Source organism: Leucopleurus acutus (genome assembly GCF_964270905.1).
Source record: "Leucopleurus acutus genome assembly, chromosome: 10".
NCBI lineage: Eukaryota > Metazoa > Chordata > Mammalia > Artiodactyla > Delphinidae > Leucopleurus > Leucopleurus acutus.
The window spans coordinates 2,285,475-2,303,848 of record NC_139153.1 but is presented as its reverse complement, the minus strand read 5'-3'; the positions used below and the strand labels follow the sequence as shown (position 1 = coordinate 2,303,848).

Genomic DNA, 18,374 nt, shown 5'->3' with positions numbered 1-18,374 from the left:
GTCTGGCCTAGATTGGGTCTCGTTCCCCCAAACGGAACTAATGCAAGTTCCTCAAAAGGATTGTGGAGTTCTGTGGCCCAGACTGCTCACCGTCTACAAGACATCTTCCCTCTCATTCTTCCACATCAAAAGTATGTTCTCTGTTAAAAGGATGTCTTACTGCCTCTCTTTCGGATGGGTATGCAACTTAAAGCTCAATAAATGTTTCTTGAGGGAGTGAAAGGATGAATTAATAAAGAGAATGAAAATGGCTTCATGTTAACGGAGAATTAGGGGGCAGTACTTTCTAAGCTAAAAAGTAACATACCGTTCACTCATCATCAGCACTTCTTGTGGACAGATGCAGTCTGTGCTCCTCCTTTATCTTTGCCAGTGTTACCTCTGTGGGAGAGCGGTGGGGAGACCAGGGCGCCTTCCAGGGACCTGAGACCGGCCAGTGCACGCAAGCAGGCGCCCGGCGGGCCGCCCGTTGCCATGGAGACGGGGTCCTCGCCCCTGGGCGCCGCCATCTTGGGGCGCCAGCGGGCCCAATGGGCGGCTGCGCCGTGGCGGACACGGGGTACGCGCGCGGATGGGCCACCCGCGGCCTAGCTCAGTCACGGCCATGGAGGCGTCCGCAGCTCGCCTGCTGCCACTGCTGCTGCTGATCTGGGCCTGGGCCCCGGCGCCGGGCCGCGCCTCCGCGGAGGCGCCGCCGCTGATCAACGAGGACGTGAAGCGCACTGTGGACCTGAGCAGCCACTTGGCCAAGGTGACGGCCGAGGTGGTCCTGGCGCACGCGGGCGGTAGCTCCTCGCCCCGCGTCGCCTCCTTCCTACTGGCTCTGGAGCCCGAGCTGGAGGCCCGGCTGGCGTACCTCGGCGTGCAGGTGAGCTGGGCCCGGGGACACGGGCCGGCCGGGAGGACCGGCGCCCGTCCCCGCCCCGGACACGTCAGCCCCGGCCGGCGGCGCAGGCGGCTGGACCCTTGGCCTGCGGGGACGCCGCGCGGTGGTGCGGCCGGAGCGCGGATTCGCCTGGGAGCTGGGCTCCGTCCAGTGCGATCGCAAATGGAGCAGCTCCCCTGCTTCCAAGTTTGGAATCGTTTGAAACCGCTGTTAATATAACGCACTTCTTACGGTTGCGAACGGCGGCTTCAAAAAATTTCCTTTTCCTTAAAGTTAGTTTAAAAACTCGTGCAAGTAATACAGTACAGAAAGGGAAAGTCCAGTTCTCTTTCTCCCCCCGACCGGTTCTCATTCTTACAGTAACGCAGTAAATGCCTCCCAACTTTGCTTCTGTTCTTCCATGCATTTCAGTGGTCATTTTTATGCCTCTCAAGGAAGGAGTGTTGGCTTTGGGAATAGAGGGAATATATGTATACAGAGGTTTGCCTTCTATTACTGTTTTCCTTAAACAGCATCCATTAAGTGATTACCCAGTAATTGGTTTGGAGAATAGTCATTCCAGTGTCGTATTTCTTCTTAGCATACCTGACTGCTGAATTTGGAGCTATAAAGTTACCTTTATGGAGATCATTCTTCCGAAATGACTCCTGTTCCCTTATCATGCTTTGTCCATGATGAAACACGCAGTTTTACTTAAAGGTTTGTGGAAGGATGGATTAAAACTTCATTTGAATGTTCTGAATGTTAAATCCCATTCTTTTATAAAAGCAAGTTGTCATTTAGTGAGGTTGCCACAGTATAACAAGACGACTGCAGAAGCTATCTGGCCATCATGCCGGAGAGCGCTTAACTGGTGTCTTAACTGAGAATTTACCTTGTGTCGGGTATTGTGGTAGGTATTTTAAGTACATTCTCATTTAACTCATAAGAGCCCTTCGAGGTGTACTGTTACTGCTGATGAGGACTGCAGTCTGGGAGGTTAAGTTGTTTAACCTACATGATGTCTTAGAATAAAGAGTCAGGTTAGTTTCTTTCACGCTTTGTGTGTGTGTGTGTGTGTTCTTCACTGTACGACATTGCCTCTTGTGGCCTAGATGGTGTGAGGTAGGGTTCTGTTGGGGTATAAAACCTGCAGTCCCATCACCAGGTTTATTCAGAACCATTTTTTGATTTGTAGTCCAAGAGCGAGATGAGTCAAACGGGTGTATGTGTTCCCTTGTACCCCTATCCCAATGGGAAACGTAACTAGATGATAAACTTAACCAAGAGATGTGTATTTTCCAACAACTGACTGGGAGGCTTTGGTGAGGTTGCTAGAAATTGTTTCAGTGAATTATCTTCGACACTACATGTAGAAGTTTAGGAGCTGGTAGAGGAGGCCGGGATGATTATCGACTAGGAGCCAGTGGTTCCTTGTCTTTTTACTACCAAAGACTTATCTTACTATTTTTGCTTTCATTTGGATCCTATATTTGAAATATTTTGTTTCTCTAACCTTTTATTAGATTACACATTGAATCTAATAAATATTTAGAAGTGATAATAAATATTTCTTAAGACAAATCAACATATAACTGAACAATGAGAGTTCCTGATAAGCACAAGTATACTAGAATGTTCCCACTGTGATAGGATTCTAGTAAAAGTAGTGAAATTTGTTGTTTTTATTAGGCCGTACACCTTTGTTGAGGATGATTGTATGATAACTTTTAGGCTTTTTGAAATATGACAAATAGCTTTCTCATTATAGCTTTGTATACCCGATTGGGAATCACTGGTCCAGTCTTAAAAGGTGGTCTTAAAATTTTTTTTTTTTGGTGGAGGTTGGGTTGGCAAAGAGATCAGTGCTGTGTGTGTAAGTTTTTCCCTTAGAATCTGTTCCACAGTCTCATTCAAGATGCCTGCTCTTTCTCAGAAAGACCCTGCAGCCTGCCGGAGTTGGCATCCTTTTCCTGGTTGCACAGCTGGTTGCAATGAAGGATAAGAATAAAAGAGTGTGCCACACAGTAGCCATTGCTTTTGCCGCTGTTAACTTCTTTTGCGCAACTAAAATCAGTTTTGGTTATGCATGAGACTTTTCTTCTACAACAATAAATAGGGACTTCCCTGGTAGTGCAGTGGTTAAGAATCCACCTGCCAGTGCAGGGGACACGGGTTCAAGCCCTGGTCCAGGAATATCCCACATGTTGCGGAGCAACTAAGCTCGTGTGCCACAACTACTGAGCCTGCGCTCTACAGCCCTTGAGCCACAACTACTGAGCCCATGCGCCGCAACTACTGAAGCCCGCACCGCACACTCTGGGGCCTGTGTGCCGCAGCAAGAGAAGCGCACTGCAACGAAGAGTAGCCCCTGCTCGCCACAACTAGAGAAAGCCCTTGCGCAGCAACGAAGAGCCAACGCAGCCAAAATAAAAAATGAAAAAATAAAAGTAATAAACAATACTGGGACTTTTTCTATGCATAGCCATATTGGAATGTAAATGAAGAAGAAAACGTCCAGAAAGAAACCTTTCTGGCCTTTCTATTTGGAAGTGTAAACTGTATTTGGAAGCGTAATTTTAATTTGTATGTGTGTATTTGATCATTCAGGAAAATATGATTTTCTAGAGCATATCATACAGCTTATTCAGTGCAAAAGTAGGTCTTTTGACAGTGTTCTTGTATTTCACTTGAAAAATTGTTACTGAAACCAGCAAAGTTCTGGTGGTTTGAATGTTTTAATGTGGACTTCTGCGGCAGTTAGTTAATTGTTGACTCAAAATTCAGAGACTAAAAGACAAAAAAGAATAACTTCCTTTGTCCTTTTACAGGTGAAGGGAGAGGATGAGGAAGAGAACAATCTGGAAGTACGAGAAACCAAAATTAAGGGTAAAAGGTAAGGTAACGGTCAGCATATCTGTGTCTGTCTTGCCTTGTCTGGTTGTAGGTTATCACATCAGGGCTGGAATCATAACTAGGAGAGTCGCTTAGAATGGGCCCAGCGTGTTAGAGGCTGTCTCAGTTAGTAGAGTGTGTGGTAGCAGGCGACAGGCTCCCTGCATTCTGGACCCGTTTATGATGTCTTTTCTGACTCCTAGTGCTGAAACTGGACTCCCCTGAGAGTGGCAGTGTGTTTCACAACAGGAAAGTAGTTACTTCCATGCCAGATCAGGTCTCTAATCTATGGGGGTAGGGATCCCCCGCCAACAGATGGGAAACTGGTGGGTGGGACCTGCGGGCTGGTTGCCTCAGCAGACACCCTCCCATCGCTGCTTGGCTACCGTCCTGTTTCCAAGGGGTAGACAGCCTTACCACACCTCCTCGCCAGCCTTCACGGCGCTGAAAGTGATGCCTTTTATTTTATTTTATTATTATTTTTTTATTTTAAAAAATTTTTGGCTGCATTGGGTCTTTGTTGCTGCGCGGGCTTTCTCTAGTTGCGGTAAGCGGGGGCTGCTCTTCGTTGCGGTGTGCGGACTTCTCATTGCGGTGGCTTCCCTTGTTGCGGAGCACAGGCTCTAGGGTGCGCGGGCTTCAGTAGTTGTGGCACTCGGGCTCTAGAGCGCAGGCTCAGTAGTTGTGGCGCACAGGCTTAGTTACTCCGCGGCATGTGGGATCTTCCCGGACCAGGGCTCGAACCCGTGTCTCTTGTGTTGGCAGGCAGATTCTTAAGCACTGTGCCACCAGGGAAGCCCAACAGTGATGCTTTTTCACAGGAGGTAGACTGAGCTCTTTGAACATGAAGCCTGGGTTTGAACTTGCCACCTTCTCTGCTCTAACCTCAGTGCCTAGCACGGGGCCTGGCACTTGTTATTTATTCTAAAACACTTTACTAAGGATAGTTTTCAAACACACGTTAAAAAGCAGGAAGGGACTTCCCTGGTGGCGCAGCGGTTAAGAATCTGCCTGCCAATGCAGGGGACACCAGGGTTCAAGCCCTGGTCCGGGAAGATCCCACATGCTGTGGAGCAACTAAGCCCGTGCGCCACAACTACTGAGCCCGCAAGCCACAACTACTGAGCCCGTGCACCACAACTACTGAAGCCCGCACGCCTAGAGCCCGTGCTCCGCAACAAGAGAAGCCACCGCAATGAGAAGCCTGCACACCGCCATGAAGAGTAGCCCCCGCTCGCTGCAACTAGAGAAAGCCCGCGTGCAGCAACAAAGACCCAACCCAGCCAAACATAAAATAAATAAAATAAATAAATAAATGCCAAATAAATAAGTTTTAAAAAAGGCTTAAATTAATAGGTTGAAGGTGATCTCTTAGAAGTAACTGCTTTTACCTTGGTACAAAATTTTGCTGTGATTTTAAGCTGCTGTACTCTTTTCAGTTTCTTGGTCTCTTAATTGTTTCTCCTCATCCTTGCTCCAGCGGGAGATTCTTCACCGTCAAGCTCCCAGTCGCTCTTGATCCCGGGGCCAAGGTTTCAGTCATTGTGGAAGCCGTTTATACCCACGTGCTTCAGCCATATCCAACCCAGATCACCCAGTCGGAGAAACAGTTTGTGGTGTTTGAGGGGAACCATTATTTCTACTCTCCCTACCCGACGAAGACACAAACCATGCGTGTGAAACTCGCCTCCCGAAACGTGGAGAGCTACACCAAGTTGGGGAACCCCACGCGCTCCGAGGACCTCCTGGATTACGGACCTTTCCGCGATGTCCCTGCCTATAGTCAGGTGGGCCCTTGTGGAGTCCAGGCCACCCCTGTCTGCTTCAGGGACAGATCTCCTGCGGGGGTGACTACGCGTTGAGGAGCTTGGGTGGGAATCCAAAGCACCATGTCAGATCATCCCCCGAGTTTTAACCTGCCGAGAAGTGACTCCATGGGGCTCACTGTCCTCATTCTGGGAGTTCAGATAGAGGCTGGGGCTTGAGGAGGGCTTTCTAAAGGAGGTGGGAGTTGGGGGAGCAGGAAACCAGGCATTCTGGGCAGAGGCGATGGGGGGACAAAGGCGCGGGGATGGGAAAACCTGAGCTGTGCTGGCCCTGGTGGCTGGGGTTAGCTGCTGGTGGTGTTGCTGAGCCTAGGGCGTGAGCCTTAAAGGCACAGGGAGTGATGAAGGCGTAAAAAAGATGTTGTTATGGGACGTTTCAAACACACGGAAGTATAGAGTATCGTAAACGGACAGCCATCTGTCGCTGAGATTCAGTGGTTGTCAGGCTATTGCTACAATGCTTCAGCCGTCCTTTCTCTATCTTTTCTTTGCTCTGTACTCTCAGGATAGAGTTTTTGAAGTACAAGTTTTCAAATCAAAGCATATAAACATTTAAAAATCTCTTGCTGTACTGCCAAATGCTTTTTCAGAAAATTTAGCCAATGTATTACGGCACCAGCACTATGGAACTGCCAGTTTCCCCATAGCTGTGCCGGTGTTGGCATTAAATGCTGTTAACTACAATTATAATAAAATAGCAAAACAAAATAACCTTATCTTGTCTACTTCTTGGACTTTTGGGAAAGAAAGGTGTTTGTTTGGTTCTTTTGGCCTTTAACTTTTTCTTTTTCTTCCATTTTTAAGGAGATTAAATTGACATACAGCCCTGAGTAAGTTCAAGGTGTACAGCGTCGTGATTTGACTTATATCATTAAGTGATGATCGCAGGAGCTAGTGCACGTGCATCATCTCATACAGATACAAAATTAAAGAAATAGACGCTGTTCAGACCTCGGCTCCAGTTTTGGGTGCTTCATATATAAATTATATGGAACGAGGGGCTGTGAAATTAAAATTTAAAAAAGTTAAGGAAATAGAAAAAAAATTTTTCCTGTGATAAGAACTCTTAGGATTTACTCTCTTAGCTTTCATATGGAATGCACAGCAGTGCTAATTATATTTATCACGTTGTACGTCACTTCCCTAGTACTTATTTATGTTACAGCTGGAAGTTTGGACCTTTTGACCATCTTCCTCCAATTCTCCCTCTGTCCCGCCTCTGCCTCTGGGGGCCACAAATCTGATCTCTTTCTCTATGAGTTTGTTTGTTTGGTTTTTGGTTTTCGAAGTGTAATTGACCTACAACACTATTCCTGTTATACAATATATTGATTCAGTATTTCTGTACATTTCAAAATGATCGCCACCATAAGTGCAGTTAGGATATGTCACCATACAAAGATATTACGTAGTTATTGACTTCTCCACACTGTACATTTCATACTTGTCTCATTTATTTTGCAACTGGAAGGTTGTACCTCTTAATGTGCCTCACCTATTTCTCTCCCTCCCTGACCCCCTTCTCCCCTCTGTTTGTTGCAACCACCTGTTTGTTCTCTATATCTATAACTCTGTTTCTATTTTGTTCATTTGTTTTCTAGATTCCACATATAAGTGAAATCATACAGTATTTGCCTTTTTCTGATTTACTTCATTTAGCATAGTATCCTCTAGATGCATCCATGTTGTCACAAATGGCAAGATTCCATTCTTTTTTATGACTGAGTAGTGTTCCACTGTGTGTGTGTGTGTGTGTGTGTGTGTGTGTGTGTGTGTGTGTGTGTGTGTGTATGTGTGTATCTCACATCTTCTTTATCCATTCATCTATTGATGGGCACTTAGGTTGCTTCTGTATCTTGGCTGTTGTAAATGATGCTGCTATGAACTTTGAGGTGCATATAACTTTTCTAATGAGTGTTTTTCATTTTGTTTGGATAAATACCCAGGAGTAGAATTGCTGGGTCATATGGTAGTTGTATTTTTAATTTTTTAAGGAATCTCCATACTGTTTTCTGTTGTGGCTGCCCCAGTTTACATTCCCAGCAACAGTGCATGAGGTTTCCTTTTTCTCTACATCCTCAGTAACACTTGTTATTTATTATCTTTTGATGATAGCCATTCTGACAGATGTGAAGTGATAGTACCTCATTGTGGTTTTGATTTGCATTTGCCTGATGATGTGTGATGTTGAGCATCTTCTCATTTGCCTGTTGGCTCTCTGAATATCTTCCTTGGAAAAATGTCTATTCAGATCCTCTGCCCATTTGTAAATTGGGTCCTTTGTTTTTTGATGTCAGGTTGTAGGAGTTCTTTGTACAGTTTGGATGTTAATCCCCTATTGGCTGTATCATTTGCAAATATCTTCTTCCATTCAGTAGGCAACCTTTTCGTTTTGTTGGTAGTTTCCTTAGCTGTACAAAAGCTTTTTAATTTGATGTTTTTCTGGTCTTTTTGTAATTTTACTTTAAAAAAATTTTGTTATTCAGTTTATTTAAATTAAAAAGAAACAAAACAGTTCACCCATTTCTCCCACCCATGCCTCTGGCAACCACCAATCTGTATCTGTGACCAGAAAGATTTCTTAATACTAACTGCTGGGCCTCTGGGTTTTTTATTTGTAAAATTGGGGATAAGTAGTAATTACTTCGTTGTGATGTTTTGAGGATTCAATGAAATTATGTGCTTATTCAGAGCTCATAAAGAGTGCCTGATACATACATACATGTCAACTCCATAAATGTTATCTTAAAAAGTCTCTTCTGCGAACTTTTCTGGATGACTTTTCTTCAGGTTAGAACAATCCAGTAATGCTACGTGTCTCCCTCAGTTATGAGTTATTTGTTAGCTCACTGGTGAGAGGTTATGTCTTCTCTGTTAGATCTTATATTTATTTCCTAGTTACAGTTTTTCTTTATTTACAGCTTAAGATTTTATTTTATTTTAAAACTGTAAAAATTCCTTTAAAAAATCAATTTAAAAAGCTCATTTGCAGAAATTTGGAAAATAAAAACTACAAGGAGAAAGTAGAAATAATCTGTAATTCTGTTTCCTATCTGTGTTGAGATTCTCATGTATCTCAGTTCAGGTTCTGTTTTCTTTTTCTCACATAGTCGCTATAAAATAATAAGTATAGACAATTTTGTTTGTAAAACAAATGATGTTTATGTTGGAACCTAAAACAGCTTTGTGTATTCTATCTTTCCAATTAATAATATATCGTGAATATTTCCATGTCATTACGTTAGAGACAGCACAATTTAACCATTCTGTTGCATACATTAGATGTGTCACAGTTTAACCGTCCTGGTACTGATTGTTTCCAATCAATTTGCTTTAAGCTAGTGTTGATTCCTCTGTCACCAAACTTTGAGCTGCTTGTTTCCTTCCTCTCCAGGACACTTTTAAAGTACATTCTGAGAACAACAGCCCTTTTCTGACCATCACCAGCATGACCCGAGTCATCGAGGTCTCCCACTGGGGTAACATTGCTGTGGAGGAAAACGTGGACCTGAAGCACACAGGGGCTGTGCTGAAGGGGCCTTTTTCGCGCTATGATTACCAGAGACAGCCAGACAGTGGAGTCTCCTCCATCCGTTCTTTTAAGGTATGGACTGTTGGACTTGGACATTGGGGAAAGTATGACTATCACATCTGTCTTTTCTTTTGCTTTTTGAAAGTAGCTAATTATGGACAGTGGTTGGGATTGACTGGTGTTCAGGTAGTTGAGTGACGGTGTTAGAACCAACAGAATGTTAAAAAAAAAAAATTGCCTCTAGGAGTTCCCTGTCGGCCCAGTGGTTATAACTTGGCATTTTCACTGCTGTGGCCCAGGTTCAATCCCTGGTTGGGGAACTAGCCAAGGCCAAAAAAAAAAGCCCCCATTTATATAAGTAAGTCATGTTTTTTAAAGAAAATTTGAATAATGGAAAAAGGAAAAACAAACCCAGGCACTAGTTTTGCTGACACACTTTTATATATTTCCTTTTTCTTTTATAATGCTGTTTTTAAAAAACATTTGATCGTATTGCGTATACAGTTTTGTATCTTTTTCTGTCTTATAAATGAAATCCTAGAAGCATTTTCACGTACTTAAGTATTACAGAAGTGCTCACTGTGCGAACAGAGGCATTACATTTTCCTCTCAATTATCAAAATTTGCTTACAGATTTGGAAATAAATAATTAAAAATAAGTAAAGATTTAAAAAAATTAGTTAAAAATATTAGGTGGAGAAACCCCTCTCATAAGTAAACCATAAACCACCTAGCGATTTCCTGTGATTTCCTGCGTCTTTAGTTTGCTCGCCTGCAAAATAACTTAGATTATTTTTACCTTTGTATTAAGTCTTTAGCATTTGCAAAGGTATTTATGAGTCTGTTACTTACTGTTTAGAAGAGTTTGGCTATTTACCGAAGTTGACTGAGAAGCAGATGAGGCATCTAGATATTCTGGAGCCTTTGGGGGGAAGTTAGACTTTGCTCAGGTTGTTCACAGTTTGGATACTATGAAGTAGTGATGTGGTGAAGAGCTTGGTGCAGGAAGTCTCTTCTGGACTTAGGATCGCTTCCTCTGCGTCCGTTTCTGGAGTCTTCAGAAAGCATGCTCACTCTCTTGCAGACCATCCTTCCTGCTGCTGCACAGGATGTTTATTATCGGGATGAGATTGGCAATGTTTCCACCAGCCACCTTCTTATTTTGGATGACTCCGTAGAGATGGAAATCCGGCCTCGCTTTCCTCTTTTCGGCGGGTGGAAGACCCATTACATCGTCGGCTACAACCTCCCAAGCTATGAGTACCTCTATAATTTGGGTCAGTTTTCAATTGTTAGGGAGTTGAAAAGGGAAAGACTGTCTTTTTCTTTAATTTCCTGTGGGTTTGTTTTGTGTTGTGTCGTGTGTGTGTGTGTGTGTGTGTGTGTGTGTGTGTGTGAGATAATTGCCAGTCCTTTTAGATGGGGAGAGGGTATTCTCTTGTCATTCTTAGGAAGGCTGGGATATCAGCAACAACTTTTCATGGGTGAGTAAAAATTACTGTTGTAAAAGTGATACCTGCGTATGGTAATCAATTCACATAGGACAGTAAAAAGCTTCTTCTTACCCCCAGTTCTAGCATAAGAAGGAACTGCTTAAATTCTTTAAATTTGAAATATTTAAAAAATAAAAAATTCAGAGAATAATAAACATTTTTACACAAGCACCCAGAACTATTGATTATAAACATTTTGTCATATTTCCAAGTCTTTCTTTTTAAAACCTTTTTAATGCAAAATAAAACCTAGTAAATCATACAAATGTAAAGTTCAGTAAATTATAAGAGGAGCACCTTGTAACCATCACTCAGGTCAAGAAAGTGAAATTGGCCAGCCACTCAGAAGGCCCTCATGTACCTCCTCTTTTCCCCACAACAGCGATCACCGTCCTGGCTTTTGGGAGACACTCTCTTGAATTTCTTCATCGTTCTATCACCTACTTGTATGTCTCTAGATACTCCAGTTCTGCGTTTTTCAAAAAAGTTGATTTGTCTTGTCAACCTCTAGTAATCCACAGTTTCCTCCTCCATCTGTTTTCCTCATGGTTTAGCTGCTGAAGAAGTTGACCTTATTTGTAGTGTAGCCCATGGTCTGGATTTTGCCGATTGCGGGTCAGAGTGCAGGGCAGCACATTCCTCTGTCTTCTGTATTTCTAGCCCATTAACAGCTGTCTCTGGAGCCTGATCAGACTCAGGTCGATCCTTTCAGCAAGACTCAGCTGATGTGTTCTTTCATTGAAGGCACACAGTCGGTGGTGGCTGGTGTCTCCTTTTGTGACGTTCAGGGCCTAGATTCTAGTACTTTACTTAGGAGAAAGACACGCACAAAACCAGTCACAGCTATGTCTGCTTGACCCTCCAGGAGACCAGTATGCATTGAAGATGAGGCTTGTGGACCACGTGTTTGACGAACAAGTGATAGACTCTCTGACTGTGAAAATCATCCTGCCAGAAGGGGCCAAGTGAGTCTGACCTCCCTTCCTGTCTCCCTTCCTGGTGGTGCCCTCTTGGCACCTCAGTGGGACGTTGGGTTCTAGGGCGCAGAGGAGGGGCTTCCGGTGGAGTTTAAACTGAGACATTTGACTCAGTGAGGGCACAAGATGCACTTATGAGCTATCCCAACACAGCCCTTTCTGTGACAGGGGCAGGATTCATAGCAGGCCAGAGTGATGGCCTGAGTCCGATGAGGTGACTGGCGAAAGGAAAGAACCGCAAAGTTGAGGCAGCTGGGTGGCCTTGGGCTGTGCTCCTAGGAAGGGGAGGGATAGTGGAGAGGGCTTTGTCTTGTCCTGGGCATGTCACACCAGGTTCAGAAGGTTGGGGGGGAGGGTGGTCTCAGATGGTATATCGGGTTCCATGGTTATAAACAGAGGGAGCTGTCTTTGGCCAGTTTGAGCAGAAAGGAAGGAATCTGGAAGGGTAAGGGATCTCATCAAATGTTGGCCTAAGGTGAAGAACCAGGCTTGGGAAAGGACAGAGCCACAGCGTCTCTAGGAGTCCGCTTGGCACAAACCAGTTGACACTCACAGGGCCCACTGCCCTTGGCATGGGCGACAAAACATTCTCATGCTCAGGGCTTTCTGACAGTGGGTCCGCGGTCTCAGGGGGTTGGGTGTTCCCTGTGATGGGAGGGGAGCAGAGTGGAGTAGAACTCGTGACCCTGGAAGACCCCTCGGGCCTTGGATCCTCACTGTGAACCTAGTTGGTCAGTGCAGTTTGTGTGAGGCTGTTTCCTCCCATTGGCATCTAGAAACATCCAAGTGGACAGTCCCTATGAGATCAGCCGAGCCCCGGATGAGCTGCACTACACCTACCTGGACACGTTTGGCCGCCCCGTGATCGTGGCCCACAAGAAAAACCTGGTGGAGCAGCACATTCAGGACATGGTGGTATGCGCTCCACAGCCCTGCCTCCCAGGCCTCCTCCCTGGACAGTGGCTGCAGGGTCAGGGACTTGCCATCCTCTCCTCCTTGCCTGGAGTGGTTTGGGCACAGCTGCCTCTGGGGGCGGGGGTGGGGCAGATGGCGGGGGCAGTCCGGACAGTTGTAGGCCTGGCGAGGCCCCTTCGCCCCCAGGTTTCCGAGTCTGGGTGGACCTGTGTGTCAGCGTGTGTTCCTGGCTCCCCCCAGGTGCACTACACCTTCAACAAGGTGCTCATGCTGCAGGAGCCCCTGCTGGTGGTGGCTGCCTTCTACGTCCTGTTCTTCACCGTCATCGTCTACGTCAGGCTGGACTTCTCCATCACAAAGGTACCCAACTCGGCCGTCTGCAGTGCGTGCTTGACTCGCTTTCCCAGCGCCCGGCCGCGCGACATACGCCTCTGCCCTGCCCGTGGCCTCAGCTGACCGTTACCCTAGAGACCCCTCCTTTTGTTGCTGTGGTCACGGACATGCGCTGTTGAAGGAGACAGGTTGCTGCTGGCGGCCAGTTCCGTGGGGAGAGGCGGTGGGCAGAGCGTGTGCCCAGAAAGGCTCGCGGGGAAGTGACTGGCAGAAGAGGTGGGGCGGGGCCTTTGGCTCAGGGAGCAGCTTGTGGGACAGCATGGCAGGCTTTCGCTGGGGCCTGTGGGTGGCAGTTGGTACGAATGAGCAAGGACGTTGGTCTGGCTGGTTCCGTAGACCAGTGAGGCTGCCCTGGGGTAGGGGTGCCACCAGGGCAGCTGCTCACCTTGTCACGCAGAAGGGCTGAGTCCAGCTTTTACTGTGACATATCCCCATTTCCTAAGCTATATTAATTTTAAAAATCCCGAGTTTTAAAATAATTCTGCATTTAGACATTTTACAAGAATAGTAAAACGAACTCTTGTGCACTCTTCACCTCGACGGAGTGGTTAACATTTGGCCTCTCTGTCGTATGTACTCTTCCTGATCCATTTAAGTTGCCCGCCTCCCTTGAAAACTTAGGCGTGTGCACAGCCTGACCCCAAGGGCCCCGTTTCATACAGCCAGAGCACGATGATCGAAGTCTGGAATGTGACATTGCTCTAATAACAACCAGCACCCAGTCCAGGCTCAAATTTTGCTGATCGCCCCAAGGGTAACTTCTATAGCCATTATTTTTCATACTTCAGAATTCAGTTGATGATGCATTGCATTTAGTTGTCATATTTCCTTAGTCTGCTTTAATCTGGGACATTCCTCGGCCTTGTGTGTACGTTAGGTTTCTTACGTTTCTCCTTGAAAATGCAGATTATGCATTTTTGGCAAGAACATTATGAAGTGGTGCTGTGTCTGCAGTGCATCACGTCGGGAGGTACCTGATGTCATTTGGTCCGGGGTTGGTGATACTGACTCTCCTTGGTTGAGTTGGTACCTTTCTTGGTTTATTCACTGTGACGTTACTATTTTTCTTTGCAATTAATCCATAATCTGTTTGAGGCTATATAAATATCATATATTCACCCATCAGTTACAGTATTTATTACTAATTCTTATCTGAATCTGATAGTTGTGGTGGCTGAAAAACTATGGTGCCTTTTACCTTAGTAGGTGGTTTTCTACTATAAGGAAAAGCTTTTCTTGTTGGTTGGTTGGTTCATTATTCGTTTGGATTCATGTGTTCTTTTATTGGATTACTGTCCACTGTGCCGTTCCTTTTGATGCTCAAGTGTCCCAGGTGTGACTGTCTTTCGTCTACATCGTATTTTTGTGCACTTCCTTATTGTAGTGTGCAGCAATACGTTTCCGGCATATCTTGTACTTTCTCCGAGGAGCTCCGGTTCCTTTCAGTGCAGAATGGTACCTGGAGACCATGATCTGGGAGCTGGTTGTGATCACTGCTCTTGGAGCATCTCTGCTCCTCAGCCCTTTCAGCAGACAGAGCCGGGCGATAAATACATGTGGTATTTGAAATATGAGTTATTCCAGTCTAACTCCGCAGGGTTCTTTGCCTGGATCCCAACATCAGTGTGTCTGTTTATTTGCTGAAGTCTATAAACAAAACAGAACAGTTCCACAGTTGCTGCACTCATACCACTACAAACACCAAACCTGCCAGTAGAGCGCCAGGTTTCTTGGCAGTTCTTATTGTCTTTATTTTTTAAAATAAATTTATTTATTTATTTATTTTTGGCTGCATTGGGTCTTCGTTGCTGTGTCCAGGCTTTCTCTAGTTGCGGCGAGTGGGGGCTACTCTTCGTTGCGGTGCGTGGGCTTCTCGTTGCGGTGGTTTCTCTTGTTGTGGAGCACGGGCTCGAGGCTCCTGGGCTTCAGTAGTTGTGGCTCACAGGCTCTAGAGTGTGGGCTCAGTAGTTGTGGTGCACGGGCTTAGTTGCTCCGTGGCATGCGGGATCTTCCAGTATCGGGGATCGAACCCATGTCCCCTGCATTGGCAGGCGGATTCTCAACCACTGTGCCACTAGGGAAGCCCTCTTTTTGTCTTTAGATTGAGACCATAGTGTCAGAGTCTGTGATCCCAAGGTAGTTGCTCTGTTCTTCTTTCCCTGGTTACTCATTTGAAAGGTATTAGGTTCATTGATGCTTGAATTTTATTCTGGTTTCTTCCTCCATCATTGGTAATATTTAATGTTGGTTGTGATACCGTAAAACACTAACAGTTCTAAATTGAGAACTTGAAAATGGTGTGGTTTCCTCCACCCTGTCCCACCCTGCCTTGTAGGGAACAATTTCATCAGTCCCCTAGGTAGCCTTTCTGATTTGTTTATTTTGCAAAAATAGGCAGATATTCTTATTTTCTTCTTTTGTACACAAAAGGTAGCAACAGCATATCTATTTTTCACTGCTTTTTTCACTTAACTAACGTATCCTGAAAATCACTCATATCAGTTCATAGAGAGCTTTCTTCCTTGTTATTTTTTTATAGCTGCAGAGGACTCTCTTGTATGGATAAGTCATAGTTTATTCAACTGATTTCCTGTGTATACATCTCTATTTTAAAGCTTTGATAATTTACTGAGGAAAAAAAAACTAATTGTGGGCCAAATCGACCTTCTGCAGGCCAGAGTCAGCCTTTGAGCATGCCCGGTTAGGGCTTCTGCAGTAGCCCACTGGTTAGGGATTCTGGGGAGTACATGGGGCTGCGTCTGAAGGGCCTTGGCTGGCTAAGGAGCTTGGGCTTCATCCTTTAGGTCCTGGAAACACGTCCTGGAAGTCTTCCCCGGTCTGAGATGGAATTTCTCCTCCCTCAGCACCTCATACCCCTCTCACGGTGCACCCTGGCATTAGTATCCCTTTTATACCAGTGTGTCTGTCCTGCTGGACTTGGATGTGAACGTCTGCTTCATCTTCCTGTCCCCTGTCCTGCCCATTGCTGAACCGTTCCAGGGTCAGTGTCGGCAAGAGTGTGATTCTCTGACTTTCCAAGATGGTGGCTTTTCTCGTTTGTGTGCTAGTGGTGGGTGCTCCTTGGGAGGAGAAGGTCGCAGTGGGCTCAGGGCTGGATGTCATCACACACGGTGTCTCTCCCCCAGGATCCGGCTGCAGAAGCCAGGATGAAGGTGGCCTGCATCACAGAGCAGGTCTTGACCCTGGTCAACAAGAGACTAGGTCTCTACCGTCACTTTGATGAGACAGTCAATAGGTACAAACAGTCCCGGGACGTGTCCACCCTCAACAGTGGCAAGAAGAGCCTGGAAACGGAGCACAAGGCCTTGGCCTCTGAGGTGGCACTGCTGCAGTCCAGGCTGAAGACGGAGGGCTCCGACCTGTGCGACAGAGTAAGTGCCTGCCATCGCCGTGTCACCCAGCTCCTTCCTGCCTCGCCCAGCGTGGCCTTGCTCACTGCTGGCCTGTGGGGTGGGCGCGCCCAGTTATGGCCGCGTCGCGTGGTGCCGACCCTTGGGGTGGAACGAGATTTGGGCTCTTGGTTGTGAGATGGATTTGGAGGAAGTGCTGCTGGCCTCCACAGCACTGGTGTTGAGAGCAGCTGCTTCCTCTCCTGGAGGCCAGACTGGACGAGGCTCCAGATTGCTCGGGCTGCAGGGAGAAGCACCCAGACTTAGAATTGTGGGTTTGAATCCAGGCTCTGATTCAGACTTTCTGAACCTGAGCAGGTTACCTAACTTGTGTGTCTCAGTTTCCTCATCTCTAAAATGGGGGAGCTGTTAATCCTTACTGAGCTCACAGCGGTCATGTGAAATGAGTTAGTGCATGTGAAGCGCTGGGAACCCTGCCTAGGACGTGCTGCATGAGTTCTTGGTGCCTGTAAATGAGGCTGAAAGCCCCCGGGGTGCCCCTCTCCACATGCCCCCACCCACTCCTGCTCCGTCTCCGCACCCCTCTGTGAAACCACGTATCCGTGTGCTTAAGTATTTATCGTGCATCAGCTCCCGAGGGTGCGATGCCTCATCTGTCGTCACTGCTGTTTTCCAGTGTAGCGTCGTGCCTGGCTTCATGGCTCACAAGTGTTTGTTGAGTGTTGAATCAATGTGGCTATAAAAGGCCTCAGCCTGACACCCAGTTGGTGCTAACAGGAGTCGCCCGCCCGCGGCCGTTGGCCCTCTGCCCGACCAAATCCCTGGCCAAGTTTGGCCGTGGGAGGGAAGAGAACGAACGTTCACTGAGTGCCTGCATGTGTCCGGCACTGTGCCGGGGGGTGTCGGTGTTTCCACACTTGGTCCTTACAGTCTCTCCGCATCTGGGGCCGGGGGTGGTGAAGGGCCTGGCTCACAGGGGCCAGAGCTTGCGGGAACAGGCCTTACGGGGGGTGAAGCTGGCCTCTCCCCCCACAGCAGCCCTTCTGCCCTGGGCGGCGGGGGCGGGGGCGGGGGGGGGGTGTCTGTGGGGCGGGGCCGTGGAGGACACTCGAGCCCTGCCCTGCTCTTGCCTCGGCCAGGTGAGCGAAATGCAGAAACTGGACGCGCAGGTCAAGGAGCTGGTACTGAAGTCGGCAGTGGAGGCCGAGCGGCTGGTGGCTGGCAAGCTCAAGAAAGACACGTACATCGAGAACGAGAAGCTCATCTCGGGAAAGCGACAGGAGCTGGTCACCAAGATCGACCACATCCTGGATGCCCTGTAGCCCTGCACTTCCAGAGGGCAGGGTGGGAGTGGTGAACATCAAGGCCAGCAAATGCTGGCTTCTGTATTTTGCAAAAGGCCTTCAAGGAAGAAAGAAGCCAGGCTCTGCCTCAGGCAATACAAGTTGTTTTTGTCCCTAAAATGTTCCTTTAAAAAAAAAACAAAAAAACTTAAATGTTTTTAAAAACAAAATATTTTTGTGTGTTGCACAAAGAAATTTTTGAGTTGGTTTTGTTCTGAAGCCTAGGATATTCTTTCCACCTGTAAGCCCCTTGTTTTATGCCCTTCTAATTCCTGATGTTTGGGTATTTTACAGGCGTGTGTGTATGTTTTTTAAAGCATGTGTGACCAAATGAAAATAAAGCTGGAACAGTGAACATCTGTTCTGTTCTGTTGAACGCCTCTCATAACTTATTTCTTAACTTTGGGGATAGTACTTTTATCAAGTGCTTTTTATCCATTAAATAATGGATTCGCTCCTGAGAGCAAGTCTGCATGGCAAGTACTGGTTACATTTTACATATTAGAACACTGACGCCACAAAGGTAAAGTGGCCTAGGTAAGGTCCCAGAACAGAGTGGTGGGGTGTCACAGTGCTTGTGTCATGGGCTCTTCTGGGCACTAAGGAAACAATGAGCAGGGCAGAGATGGCTCTTGTGGAGAACAGTCACGTGATCAACACAGACTCATAGTCACAAACTGATAGAACCCTGTAAGGAAGAGGGACAGGGTCCTCTGATGGTAAATACAGGAGAGCACTGGATGGGGAAAGTTTCCCTGAGAAAG

The 18,374-nt window shown here is 46.5% G+C and overlaps 1 protein-coding gene across 1 annotated transcript; it reads left to right on the top strand.

Annotated features, from left to right (window-relative positions):
* The first annotated feature begins 546 nt into the window (after positions 1 to 546).
* Positions 547 to 17,965, top strand: RPN1 (ribophorin I). The gene is made up of 10 exons (XM_082848935.1): positions 547 to 868; positions 3,697 to 3,761; positions 5,241 to 5,547; positions 8,981 to 9,190; positions 10,203 to 10,395; positions 11,477 to 11,576; positions 12,365 to 12,503; positions 12,744 to 12,863; positions 16,043 to 16,288; positions 17,407 to 17,965. The coding sequence occupies exons 1-10, from the start codon at positions 572 to 574 to the stop codon at positions 17,587 to 17,589; spliced, it is 1,860 nt and encodes a 619-aa protein (XP_082705061.1). The 5' UTR covers positions 547 to 571; the 3' UTR covers positions 17,590 to 17,965.
* The last annotated feature ends 409 nt before the right edge of the window (positions 17,966 to 18,374 follow it).

Excerpts from the sequence above, each read along its gene's own strand:
- RPN1 (XM_082848935.1), top strand. The coding sequence starts at position 572 with ATGGGCCACCCGCGGCCTAGCTCAGTCACGGCCATGGAGGCGTCCGCA. Across the intron at positions 869-3,696 it reads TGGCGTACCTCGGCGTGCAG|GTGAAGGGAGAGGATGAGGA; the intron begins GTGAGCTGGGCC and ends GTCCTTTTACAG. Across the intron at positions 3,762-5,240 it reads ACCAAAATTAAGGGTAAAAG|CGGGAGATTCTTCACCGTCA; the intron begins GTAAGGTAACGG and ends TCCTTGCTCCAG.